Source organism: Carassius carassius, chromosome 7 (genome assembly GCF_963082965.1).
Source record: "Carassius carassius chromosome 7, fCarCar2.1, whole genome shotgun sequence".
Classification (NCBI taxonomy): Eukaryota; Metazoa; Chordata; class Actinopteri; order Cypriniformes; family Cyprinidae; genus Carassius; species Carassius carassius.
In genome coordinates this window covers 24,109,199-24,123,756 of record NC_081761.1, presented here as the reverse complement: position 1 = coordinate 24,123,756, position 14,558 = coordinate 24,109,199, and the positions used below count along the sequence as shown (strand labels likewise).

Genomic DNA, 14,558 nt, shown 5'->3' with positions numbered 1-14,558 from the left:
CCTGATGATAAAAAACCTCACCCAAACACATCCAAACATAATATTTTATTCGACAATTTGTCTAATTCTGCTTTATTATTACTCATATCTTACCTTCCGAGGAGGAGTTGATTTCCCAGGGTCCAAGTCGAGGTCCAGGTACTCCACCTGCTTGTCTCCTTTGGGCTTCACCATGGGACTGCCACCTCCATCAGCATTCATTGGCGCTGCTAGCTTAACGTTCTGAGAAAAAATAAAATAAAAATAAATAACTGACAACAAAAAGGTTGCATACATAGAGATAATAGTCAATGCTGTAGTCAGAATTAGTTATTAAAATATTTATGCTATCGATATATTAATCTACTACAATGATACTAGATGATGTAAGTGAAGAGTCTGAATTTTTTACAAATACTTAATATAATCTACCTATCTTTCAGTGACATGCGGTCGGTCACCCAACACTCATTCAAATGATTAAATTGGTAATGTGTCTGTCTGCAAATTATGCAGAAATAGGTCTTTGTAAACTCTTACATATTGATCAGACAGCTTCATAATTCCTTACTGATCTTATGACTCAAGTAATTCAAAATAATGCTCTATTAGTTCTAGAGGATTCTGCAGAAGAAGCAACCTCTGCAGATGTCTATCCGACCTCTAAAAGTGTCATATGCAAGATTATTTCGATGTTTTTTCATGGTATGAGTCATAAATGTAATAATTATGTACTGTATAAATGTAGTTTTTCTATTCAGGTTTCAAAATATATTAAGCCTTAATTCATGCTGCATTATTTAGTAACTCAATACAAATCCAATCATCAAGTGACTGTCTGGGGAACAATGCTACAATGTAATGCATAGTGTATACAACTGATACAATAACAATACAATAATGTATAGCATTCCAGAAAAATCTGGAATGTACTGTAAGACTTCATAAAACTCTATGCAATTTAGGTTCCACTCATGTTGAAATAAATCGGGGTTTTTTTTTCACAAAGAAAAAAAAAAAAAATCTAATGACACACATACACTACTGTTTTAAAGTTTTTTTTTTTTTTCATGTCTTCAAAAGATGTCTCTTATGCTCACCGAGGTTGCATTTATTTGATCAAAAATACATTAAAACTACAATATTGTAAAATATGATTACAACACTATTTATAAACACTACGATTTACATAATTATATATATATATATATATATATATATATATATATACACACACACACACACACACACACAGTAATTGTGTCTTTCAGATGTTTCCCCCCTAGGCCATATGTTATCTAAGTTTTGTCAAAGGGATAGTTCACCTAACATGAAAATTCTGTCATCTTTTACTCGACCTCCAGTTGTTCCAAACCTGTATGAATATCTTTCTTCTGCTGAACACGAAAGAAGATATTTTGAAACAGCTAATGGTCACCATCGACTTTCATAGTACTTTTAGATTTTCTGTAGGATGAGTAAAATAGGACAGAATTTTCTTTGACAGAATTCACTATCCCACACATCCAGAGTGTTGTTCAGTCCACCTTCATAACCCTGCTCACCTCATCCTGGTGGTCTAGATCTGACACCTCTCTCTTTATAGGAGTGATGGGAACTGTACAGTAGAATGACTCTTCTCTAAAGAATGGAGGAACAGGAAGGAGAAGAGGAGTAGAAAAATCAAAGAGTAAACAGGAAACAAATGGCAAAGGCCCGCAGAGAAACTAGAAATGAAAATGCAAAATATAGATGAGGCAGACAAGAGGATCCACAAAAGAAGGCAAGGAATGGAAAGTTGAAAATAAGAAGCAGAAAAGAGGCAGAGAAAAGTCTCTTCCAAATATTGGCAGTTGACTTCAGTGCAACAAAAGCCATACTGTGCAGTGTTATCAACACCTTTACTGCTGCATGCTAACATGTTAGCAAACAATACAAGCCATGCACAAAATTCTCCATATTACCCTAGTAAAAAATTAATTTTTAAAATACATTTATTTCATACTAAGTATAGTTCAAATCTATTAACATATTTACTAACATATTGTTCGATATTTTACTGATATAAAAATTAGATAACACTTTCTATGAAGCCCATATTTATAATGCATTATAAGAGTAGTCTTAAAGCATTATAATGAATGCACAATGCATAGCTTTTAAGAATATGATTTTAAGAATATGATAATTTATAACACTCAGTGAACATGTTGCATCCACTTAAGTTCCAATCGATTATATTGTAGACAGTTGTTAAGTAACTCTGCAACTACATGTCAACTAGCAGTCAGTGGAGTATTAGTAGCATGTCTGCTAAATATATGCTAAGACTTTATTTTGATGGTTCCCCAAAAGACAAACTCACTATAAAAAGCTTTGTAGGTATGTCAAGCTTAAGCTAAGCCTACTAATACTCTCAGAGTTAGTTGACATGTAGTTGCAAAGTTGCTTATAGTCAACAGACTAGGGGCACCATCAAAATAAAATGTAACCTAACATATAAACATTGCTTTTCTTTCAGTTGAAATTATTAACTAGCACACATCAAAATTAATATTAGCCTCACAGAGAACACTCCACACCTAACCACTGACACGATGTAGTAATATACTGTGCAGATCTTAAATAAACTGTCACGATATATAGTCAATTATAAATGGAAAAGTAGATTTCATATGGTGTTTATTGTGTGTTATAAATAATCATAATCTTAAAAGTTATAACCACAAATGTGTAAGCATGATGATGCATTATATTTGTTGTTAGGATTATTTATAGGATGATATAACGCATTAAAGGTTTTTTTTTATATTTCATTATAATGCCTTGAGAATACCCCTTATAATGTATTATAAATATGGGCTTCATAGAAAGTGTTACCAAAAATCATCATTAAACTTTATTTGGCGTACTACTTGTGCACAATGCACATTTCTTAATATTAAGCCAAAAATGTGTTTTAATGTCACTAATGCTGAGGATTGTATGATCTTTGAATAATATTGGTCTTTAAATGCAAGATATTTAAAGTGTATCTGAAGTATACTTGCAATAGTTCTACTTTAGCACGTAGAAATATACTTCAGTATATCTTTAGTTGGATTTCAGCGCTACTTCCGTGCAATTAAAATACATTAAATACAAAATTAGTTGTTCCAATTTAGCACTTGTTTAGTTTACTAAAAGTACAATTGTATGGTATTTTTATTAAGTAAATAAATTTGTAAATGTTTTTGCAGTAGACTTGGCATGAAAAAAAAAAAAAAAAAACATTTTAGTGTCTTTAATGTTCCCTAGGGTATGCATTAAATTTAAGAAAAAATAAATAAATTAACACAAACATGGAGCAATAAAGAAGAAAGGGCCTCCAGGTGAAGACACAACAGAAATAGAAGAAAAACTTGAGAAAAAAGAAAAGTAAAGGTAGGAAAAACTGTGAGGGGTCCTTCTATCCAGTCTGTTGAAAGACCACCAAATACCAACAAATTTCTGGGAACCTGAGATTTTATTCTCACTCACCTTTATGGCTATTTAAGTTATATAATTTATATGGAAAAAATTGTGGAATCAAGACCATGTTTATTTCAACCAAATCTGCAGATAATAATATGGTAGAAAACTTAACTCTAATCACTTAATGTTGCTAACATATTTTTATGTCAACTTTATACATTTACCTTTCCATTTAAAAGTTTGAGATCAGTATAATTTTTTTTTTTTTAATAAATACTTTTATTTAGCAAGGATGCTTTAAAGTGATCAAAAATATTTGAAAATATGAAATAACGGTAATATAAAATATATCTATTTTTTGTAAACTTTCTATTCATCATAGAATCATGATAACAAAAAATACAAATAAATTAAAAGTTTCAACAAAAATATTAGGTAGCACAACTGTTTTTAACATTGATAATAATAAGACATATCTCTTGAGCACCAGATCAGCATTTTAAAATGATTTCTTAAGGAGCATGTGACACTCAAGAATAAAACAAAATTATATATTAAAATATACATATAAAATATACATATACATATATATATATAAAAGTCACAATATTACTGTTTTTTTTTTTTTTTTACTAAATCAAATAAATGCAGCCTTGATAAGCATAAGAGACTTTTTCTAAAATACTACAAACGTCCAGTTGTTAATGTATGTGTATATAAATTACTTCTATAATTTATTCCTGTTAATTTAATTAACTTTATATACATATATTCCAATTATGAATGCATGAATTATTTATAATTGAGTGGAACAGTAGCTGTGGTGTTTTTTACATACTGGTTCATCTGTAGACATATTAGCGTGTTGCATGGCTACATAATTCTCATCACAGTCGTCGGAGTCGCTGCTGGAGGCAGTGCTATGCCCCGAGGACGGTCTGGGGGCTGCGGTACACCTAGAGGGGCTGAGCAGCAGGACAAGATTTACACTGCCGCTCACACACAAACACACACACAAAGAACAGCAACACAAACTCTCTCTGTCTGGATTAATACAAGATCTGAGCTGGACGACTTTGGCTGATAATGTGGAACACACTGGCAGACAAAAAGACCTTCAGTGGCACTGATTCACACACACTTCCAGCGTTCCAGACACATGAGCCACATGGCACCTACATCAAGGTATTAAATCAATAAATAATTCAAGAACACAATTCATGCCTTTATTGCACTGTCATCACTACCCCTTTTGTTATTATGTGTGTTAGGTAGTGATGACAGTCGAATCACTTATAATCACAATCAAATAATAACGACATTTTACTATCATCACTACCATTTTACTATTATGGGATGTTAGGAGAAGACTACAGGAATGCATGAATGATTAGTTGTTTAGCCTGTGGAGTCTGTGGTGTGGAGGCCATGCAGAACCATGCTTAAATACTGATCTGTTTGAGTGGAAACATGCCCGACACTTACTCCCTCGTGAAGGACCTGGTCACGGGGGAACGGACCGGTGCCGTATACTCCTCCCACTCAGCTAGAGGCTTGATCTCCAAAGGGGCCGGCTTAACTGCAAAAAAAACCCAGCAGTTTAATGCAGAAAAATGTTCCGAATGACACAGCACCACCCAAAGGTTTGGCCTAATACATGGTTATCATCAACAAGACAAGTAATAATCTTAAAAAAATAAAAATAATAATAATAATAATAATTTTATATATATATATATATATAAAATTACAATAAAATGGCATGTGTAAATTGTGTGTAATAAAATATTCCTACAAAAACTGTTATTTAAAAAAAGTATTAAGATTTATGAATATTTACACACAAATTTGCATGTAATTTAGATGATGGTTATCTACTTTTAGCCAGTAGAGGGCGATGTCTGCTATTTGAAAGAAATAATGGTAGTCAGACTCAGAAGTAAATTAGGAACATTTCTTCAGTGAGAAAAGTTTGTTACACTTATTTTTATTTTTTCCACCACTTAAGAATGTACTCAAATCAAATACAGGACCAAATCATGAGAACTGAAATCACACCTGAGGGAAAACTGGAAAGGTTAAAAGGCCACTGCCAAAGGTAAAGAATGAGTGATAGTCACACATATCCTCTCTCATTCTCTTTTCACATATAAACAGTATCTGATTTAGTTATTGCAGCTGGCCCAAAACTCTGCTGAGCTGAGATACACCCAATCTGGCAACCGAGGAGTAGCTGTAGCTGGCTGATATGCACACCAGCTGGTGCCAGTGTGTGAGGGAAGACGCACAGATGGATATGCATTTTAGGGCCCTAACTGAACGTTTTGGGCACAAAATGTTCGCTTGGCTTGAGTGAGTTTCTACTAAATAATATTGTAATATATTGTATTATGAAAAACAGCATCACAAAATGAATTTTTATTTTTGATGTGTCCATTTATTTGATTTCGCTCTGGTAGGAACAAAGAAGTCCAAAGAGTTGATAAACCACTTGTAATGGTTTTTGTTGTTAATTTTTTTCTGCTGTTTGGACTCATTCAGACAGCACTTACTCACTGCAGACAATCCACAGGTGAGCAAGTTATGTAGCACTATTGTTTTTTTTTTTTTAGTATATTTGGTATTCGGACACACTGATGGGAGATACACTACTGTTTAACAGTTTCGGGTCAGTGTTTTTTTTTTTAATTTTTAATAACAATACTTTATTTAGCAAATTTGCATTAAACTGTTAGTATTAAAAATACAAAGACTCCTGATATAATTAAGTTGCAGTAGGATTTCAACACTGATAATTCTTTGTTTATTTGAGCAGCAAATCAGCATACTGGAATGATTTATAAAGCATCTTGTGATGCTGAAGTCTGGAGCAATGCTGAAAATTCAGGATTTGAAAATTTCATTGTGTTTTTGATCAAATAAATGTAGCCTTGGTGCGCATAAGCCTTTGATTCTGTGACTTCTCCCCCCAAAAACATATAAATAATCTTACCGACCCCAAACTTTTGAACAGCAGTGTATCTTTGGACTTCCTGATGGCAGGTATATCCTGATGCCATCAAACAAAGCAGCATCAGAAAGCTCCCAAGACTGTATCTAGACACCTGGATTGCTCTTCACACTGTTAGTCATAATACGATTCATCCGCCCACTTTCTGCTCTTGTCAATATGACTCAAAAATGCGTATGCAAATGTGTTAGTTAAGTGTTTATAATGTTTATGACTCGTGGGGCAGTGAGCAGTTTGACAGTGAAAGGTGTTTGTAGAGTCAAATGTTAATCAGTTAGTTTTACAGTAGCTGCGATATCAAGTGTGCTAGCTTCCCTCCACCAGTTAAGCACAAGCATCACTCTACCAGAACCTTAAAATCTCATTTATCACAAATTCATTTGCTTAATAACCAGCTGACCAAAACATTTAAGAAATAAATCCAACTGCCTTCTCTGGGACAGCAATCTGTGCACACTACAGACAAAGCTATGCATAGGCAACTGCACCAATTACTTGATCATTAAAATATTTGAGTGGAAAGCCAAGTTCCTCCACACACTGCAGATAGTGAATGTCTGTATGATAGGCTACGTTCACACAGTCAGTGTTTGGGCCGGGAAACCATATTTACTATTATTATATATATTATATACAGTTATAATTAGAGAGAGAGAGCCTATGGAAGCATCAATGATCAAAATAATGTACTTTCAAATCTACTGATAAACTTAAATGTTAAATATAAAAATATTTAAAGCAGTTACTTCATATATATTCGAATACAACAGCCATACATTGCGATTAGGATCACTTGTTGAAACCTTCACCTGAAAACTGAGGAGGCAGACAATGAAAGTAGCATTCTGTCGAGGTACGTACCCTTACGCCGTCTTGAGAATTCACCTATGGTTTGGGAGTCGGTTCGCTCAAGACCGACTGCTCTGTTTATTTTAGGGCTCTGACCTGAATTGGTGAGAGAAAACTTCTTTGTTACATGTCTCCTTTGAAAGAAACCGGCCTTGTCTTCTTCTAAACTTCACACCCATGCAATTTAGCACAATCACGGCCACCTCCATCACTTGTGCCTCTTCTCTCTCGCCGAACAATTATGTGTTGGGCTGCTGCCATGGCAACACCTCTTCATGCATTTAAGACATGCGATGAACAAGGCTTCCCCACAAAGATGAACATGCACAGGGTTAAACAGACACACGTGGGTGAGTAAAGCATTCACACCAACCGACGACACGCCAGCATGTGGCTCAGCCAGACAGAAGGGTTCAGTAATGTCTTTGTAATATTAGAAAAATTAAACCAATTTATTTTTTTTCTGCTGTATGCATATTGCTGCCACAAGTCAAGAGTGATGATGGCCACAATTATACAACCGGGCAAACACAAAAAAAGAGCAGAATATCACAATGATTTCCAAGACTGAAGACTGTTCAGGTAAAAAGTTTGATATAGGAAGATAGAGAAACCAGGCAGAACATACACTAATATTTAGACTAATACAGAACAGCCAGTAAAAGCGTAGAGAGAGGACAAACACAATAGAACACAAAGTACCCAACAACTGCCAATAAAATGCCACCAAAGCCATTTGAATCACTCCATGTTCAGAAAAGGCTTGCAAATACACAACAAATACAATAAGCCGCTGTCTGAAGAACCGTAGAAAGGACGCTTGGCATTTGAGAATGATGTGAAAACAGTTAGCTTTGTGCTTGGCCCATGTTTAAAAAAATAGAAAAATTATTTTTAAGAAGACCTATTTCAGTACCCTACATGCACTACTTGGCCAAAATCATGCAGACAGCCGAATGTTACACCATTTATGGATTTATTTATTTGTAAACATGTAGTACATGTTTACAAATACATGAACATGTATTTGTTTATATTTTATATTCAAATAATTGATATTATAAATATACTTAAAATATCAACATAACTTGTTTTTCTTAAATATATACAAGCATGTGTGTGTATTTATATATACATAATAAATATACACAGTACACACACATATATTATGTAAAAAAAAAAACAACACTTATTTTGGATGCGATTAACTGTTTGATAGCACTAGTTTTTATAGTAATTTATATCTTGCAGAACAACCTTTTATTCTAGTTTACACTTTATCTGTGTTCATGTTACACTAAAATGACACAAATAAGTTTTGAGAAATACTAATTTGCAACATATTAGGGTTAGGGTTTGTTTTAATATTTGTTGCTTGTAATTATGTATAATTTAACAGTATCACATATTTGTCATATGATTACCGGTAGTCATGGGTGTCAATGGTTTCGGATGAGCACAGAGAGCTTCTGCTATTAGTCTTTAGATCAATAGTGCTGTCCCAGCTGGCTGCTGATGTTTCGCCCGCTTGTGCAACTTTCAGCACGTCCCCTTTTTCTCTCAGACCAGATTGAAATTCCCCTCGCAGGTCTGGCCATCAAAGAGGTCTTTCACTAAGGCACAATGGGGACAGAGGTGACCGCTCCAGGCTAACGGTGCAGACAGGCTCCCTCATACCCAGGGCTCCGAATCTATAGACAATAGCTTCTTTTATGAGTGAGGTCACATGCTAATGATTAAAACGCAAAGGTCGCTGTTACAGCAGTGCAGACTAGTTTGCTAAGCGAGTTGAAAGATCTGTAATGCGCGGTATAATTGCATGGCAACAAGCAGACTGAGAACTCAATTAAAAGTGGAAGAAATTCTTCATAAGCATGGGCCGGCACCTGTTAGTGAGAAAGCTGGTAATGAGAGTTGCTATGCTGAAGAGATGCAAGCACTGTATACATTAACATAATCCCACCTTATACACACAAACACCACAAAAGAAAAAAACCTCAGGGCTCACCTTTACGGTCAGGTTTGAGGTTGCGGTCTACGGGCGGGGGTTGGCATTCGGGTATATGCACTGGTCTTCGAGGTGGGGTCTTGGGGCTGGAGCGGAAGCCCATGTGGGCTGGAGGGGGCACCTGTTTTCCGAGGGAGGAGAACTCTACTGTGCCTGGTGTCATGGGCACATAGTTGGGCTCCTGGATGGGTTCTGATAGGCTTCCAGAACGCTGATGTGACAAAGAGTGGACGCTCATGGGTACATAGTTCTCGTCCATCTCCTCAGTGGAAACACCTCCTACTGGCACCATGCCTTTATTTTTCTAAATGCATCCAAGAACAGGGAACAAACTATTTTCTTAAGATGATTCTTAAGATATTTTAAAGACAGGGCTTAGTTTTAAAATAGATAAAGTTGATTAATTAGGAAAACTCACAAAATAGTTGTTGAAGCTTTCATTAAAATCAAATGAGCAACTTTTATCTGGGGGGAAGGGACGGGGTATGTCATAGCAGTCTTGAGATCCGTAATCTGTGAAATAAATACAAAATAAATGAATGCAGTCAAAAGAATGCAGAAGAAAAAAAAGTCACAGAACCTTCTCTCTTCTACTCAACAGGGCTGCATTTATTTTCATTAAAAATATAGTAAAACAGTAATATTGCGAAATATTATTACTGTTTTAATGCATTTTAAAATGCAATTTATTCCTGTGTTAACAATACTGAATTTTCAGCAGCCATTACTCCAGTCTTATGTCACATTACTTTCTTGAGAAAGTTCAGAAGAGCAGCATTTATTTAAAATATATATATGTTTGTAATCTTTATATTTTTTACTTTCACTCTTCATCACTTGAATGCACCCTTGCTGAATATAAGTCTATTGTGTCATTTTTTCAACAATTTATTTCTACCCTTGCTGTATCAGTGTATTAATTTATTATACATTTGTGTATTATTATGAGGGCACGGGTGTACAGTACATAAACAATACTACAATACCACCAAACAACACTAGAGGGACCCACTCATGACCCCCATTGCAGAACAAACAGCTTGATGGTACTTATTGAAAATACACTGAAAGAATGAGCTGCCAGAAAAAAAATTAAATCAAATAAAATCAGGATTTAGAATTTCAAAATAAAGATAATATTGACATTAGCATTCATACTGTACCTGCTCATGAACTGTAATTAATGTACAATTGGGTTACATTTTAGTGCTTTTTAGCATATATTTCAAGCATTCTGGCAAACTGTAAGAAAAACTAATAAATAATCTGACAATAAATAAATTGCCCAAATTGACAGTGATGCCTTTTCCATTATTCGATGTGAACATTAGATCTTTATCTGCTTTGTTACAGACCACTATACAGAATTTGTGCTGTTAAACAGGCAGAATGAACACTTGAAAGTCTGTAATAATTACTATGTCTTACAGTCTCAAATAATTATAATATAGATAATTATTCTAAACTACTGTTCAGAAATTTGAGGATGGTATTTTGATTGAAAAAAAGCTGAATTTTCAACAGCCATTACTATAGTCTTTAGTCTCACAAGATCCATCAGAAATAATTTTAATATGCTCATTTACTGCTTAAAAAACATGTCTTACTATTAATGTTAAAGGGATAGTTCACCCAAAAATGAAAATTGTGTCATTAATTACTCACCCTCACATAAAATACTGCATACAATACTACGAGAGTACTTTTTGTGCAAAAAAATAAAAATAAGATAAAATAATGACTCCTCCACGTCCACTAGCACCAGAATTCTTGAATAAAGTATTCAAAAACTATTCTTGTAGCTTCATAAAATTACAGTTGAACCACTGATGTCACATGGACTAATTGTCAATCTTCTTGTTACCTTTCTGGACCTTGAACATGGTATAATATAATATATTTTTGTGTGTGTGTGTGTGTGTGTGTGTGTGTGTGTGTGTGTGTGTGTGAAGTTAACTTACTTTCAGTATACAAATGGTACTGAAGACCTTCTTTCCAACTGCACATTAAAGGCAGTGCAAAAGTTGAAGTTCAGATTCCAAACCGTTATTAGGGCTGCACAATTAATCGAAGACAATTAATCATGTTTGTCATGCACATTTTGTCAGTAAAGCTGGTTCTGTGATTAACAGTAAATCTCCATCACCTGCTTTCAGGTGGAGCAGCATTTACTACACAAAGCCGTAGTTCTCTGACAAGCTATGCAAAATCGCATTCATAATCACAGACGATATAATCGTAGGATTATGAAATTGATGAAATCGTTTGCGCTAACGACAGCTGTTTGTGTATCTTCTCAGTGAACTACCGTTTTGTGTAGTAAATGCTGCTCCATCTGGGAGCATGTGAAAATACCACATTTGATAACATGTTTGTACTCCAAACTCACTTCATAATGTCAGTCGAGTGTTTGTAATAAATCCTTCTGTAAGGTGATGTGGCTTCTTAAACAGATTAAGGCACACAATATTCCATTGTATTATAAGCAGTGACACTGGCTACGTCGATTAGCATTTCATTATAGATATACTTTATTAATTATAATAATAAAAACCCAGATGAACCATATATTGCCATAGTCTTCTGTTTATTAGTCAGACTGAACCAGTAAAAGCAGTTAAATCTTCTGTTGATTCAGCTGCAGCAATTGGCATTTCCTGGATTTGGATTTTCAGAGCGAGAGCGCCCTCTGACCTTTGGAGATTTACTGCTGATCACAGAACCATGCTTCACTGAAAGATACGCATGACAATCGGAGCTTCTGCCTAATCACGATTTAATTTCAATTAATTGTGCAGTCCTAACCATTAGGCAACTAAGACTCCTAGAGATTTTGAGCTTGTATTTTTACCGAACTTTTGCTTTCATAATGGTGGTGAAATAGCAATGGTGACTTGGATAATTGATATCCTCCTACCTTTACGTAGACGTGAAGAATCCACTGTACCAATGGTGTTGCTCCTTAGTGCTTTGTTCCCTCCTGTACTAGATGGCACGCAGTAATTCCCATCAGTCTCGGACACTGACCGTGGCACCACATACGTGTCCGTGGGTGACCGCTCAGGTGGGACTGTTCCCGTGGTCAGTAAAGGCTTAGGAGGACGAGGGGGCGGTACCACATCTGTGGCCCCTGAAACAGCCTCCACCCCAGCAGTACGGGGAATCTGGTAGGTGCAGTTACTTCCAGGTGTAGGTGGAATATCGTAGCTAACTGACAAGTTCCGCAACTGGGCCTCAAAAGAGGGTTTACGACCAGGCGTGTTAAAGACATAGAGTTCACCGGGCTCACCGTCAGGACCGAGAGGGGAGGACGCCGACTTCGGCAGCAGCACAGTGTCTTGAGAGTAACTTCGGGGCAGGAGGTAAAGACCCTGCGAGTCAGCCGACAACGACTGCCCACGTGAAGGAGGAGAATCATAGAGCCCAGGGGCATGCTGGGTAGGAAAGAAACCATTGACCGAGGCGTGCCTGGAGGAGGAGGAGGAGGTGGGTGTGTGGTGGGAAGGGAGGTTGTCATTACAGTCGGGTTCAGAGGAGGTAGACTTGGAGCATTCGCCACGGGCCCTGTAAAGAAGCCCATGCATGAGATACAGGTTACAAGCTAAGTAACTCAAACAAATTCCAGCTAAATATATAAAAACACACTCTCCTCATCAGTACAAAGACACCCTTTCAAACACACACAATGCTACTTTAGGTCATTATGAAAATCACAATATGAAATAGTCTTTGTATTTTTAATTAACTGGCAAGTAAGACAAAATGTCAGTCGGTCATTGCTGCATGATAACTGAATCCATAATAACTAAAGTGGTTTATATTGCAATATTTACCAGCCAACTACATTATATTATTATCACTTATTACACAGCAACTTGGCAATTAAAGATGCATTCAGTAGTTTGGTGCAAGGTTAAAAACCATGACTAGCATCAGAGTAATTTACATAAAACTTTTGCAATACGTGATTGTACGTTAAAGTACATGAAGAACAGCAATGATAACTATGCTAACTACCGACTGCACCTTTATAAATCAAAGGACATAAAATAATGATTTGATAGAACAAAGAGACAAAACACTACTGGTTTAATGAGGGACATGAAACTGGTAGAGTTCGGCAGATTGGTTGCAAGGGACAATGGTCAAATACACAATATTTGCCCATAGTAGGAAATGAATAACCAAACATTTTCAAGTATTCCTGAAAGCTTTGTAATAAGCTTATCGCTATACAACTAGAACTGGCAAGGTTAGTGCCAAACACAACCATGCATGTCATATTTCACACAAGCCCTGTTTCAAACTATGCATACATACTCTTTTTTTTTTTTTTTAAGCACTGAAGGCAAGAAAACATACCAACCCATTTTAGTCAAATCTCAGAACAATATATATTTTAGTAAGTTGTTATAATAAGTGTGCAGATTTTCAGGTAAAAATAACAGGCCATATATGTGTGTGTGTGTGTGTGTGTGTGTGTGTGTGTGTGTGTGTGTTGTTTAGTATTGTATTCTTCACACTGATGCTCTTCACTCACTGACAATCAGGAGGAGCGCTCCTGCTCTCACACTCCTCCAGAAGCAGGTATTCCTGCTCCTCCCCTCCTAGGGCAAGAGGAACCACTGGACTACACCACACACACAAATACATAAAATGAGCCCCATATAGCCAGGTCTGAAATGTCCTGAAGCGTCTTAGCAGGAGTGGGCGGTATTCACATTATATAACAGCTAATTTAAAAACAACAGACTCAAAACAGTAGCAGGCCAACATTACAAATTATTGGTTGAGCCACACACTAAAATAGCCAGTGTACACATAACCCAGATGTTGTGTCTTACCTGTTAGGCTCAGGTTTCTTGCTCTCACAGTTGAGCAGCCAAAGGTAGTCCTGAGGCTCATCAAGACTGGAGGAGGATCCCAAGGGTCTGATGCTGACAGGCTGGTATGGAGGAGGCAGGTTGGCCAGAGCAGAAGCCCCTAAGGCTCCTCCTGGCCCTCCACTAGGGGCCATATCCACCACCAGACCCCCTGGCACATTTACTTGGTGAGAGTTCTTTGCGGAGTCTGTAGAAAGAAGATGATAGGAGAGATTATCGCTGAGCTTCACACTTTATGAGATCATAAGCTTTAAGATACACTTAAGATCAGATCAAGCTCAGGGCAGCATTGTTTTAATCAAAAGCTTTTACTAAAACCATCCCTGTACAAAACAAATTAGTACTGTGAAAGCCTCTCCGCAGGCTGATATCTGGT

The 14,558-nt window shown here is 36.2% G+C and overlaps 1 protein-coding gene across 9 annotated transcripts in view; it reads right to left on the bottom strand.

The window, feature by feature from the left end:
• The window catches only part of gab1 (GRB2-associated binding protein 1), an 82,461-nt gene that overhangs the window by 3,215 nt on the left and 64,688 nt on the right, over positions 1-14,558 (bottom strand). For 5 of the 9 annotated variants that reach the window (XM_059554255.1, XM_059554260.1, XM_059554259.1 and 2 more), the window contains 8 exons: positions 14,144-14,369; positions 12,217-12,863; positions 9,718-9,812; positions 9,300-9,603; positions 7,304-7,387; positions 4,918-5,011; positions 4,271-4,397; positions 94-222 (listed from right to left, as the gene is read on the bottom strand). In XM_059554255.1, coding sequence (XP_059410238.1) covers positions 94-222; positions 4,271-4,397; positions 4,918-5,011; positions 7,304-7,387; positions 9,300-9,603; positions 9,718-9,812; positions 12,217-12,863; positions 14,144-14,369 — 1,706 coding nt within the window. Of the gene's footprint in view, positions 1-93; positions 223-1,544; positions 1,621-4,270; positions 4,398-4,917; positions 5,012-7,303; positions 7,388-9,299; positions 9,604-9,717; positions 9,813-12,216; positions 12,864-13,839; positions 13,930-14,143; positions 14,370-14,558 lie in introns of all 9 variants that reach the window. The other 4 variants (XM_059554263.1, XM_059554256.1, XM_059554257.1 and 1 more) reach the window with 4 other exon arrangements.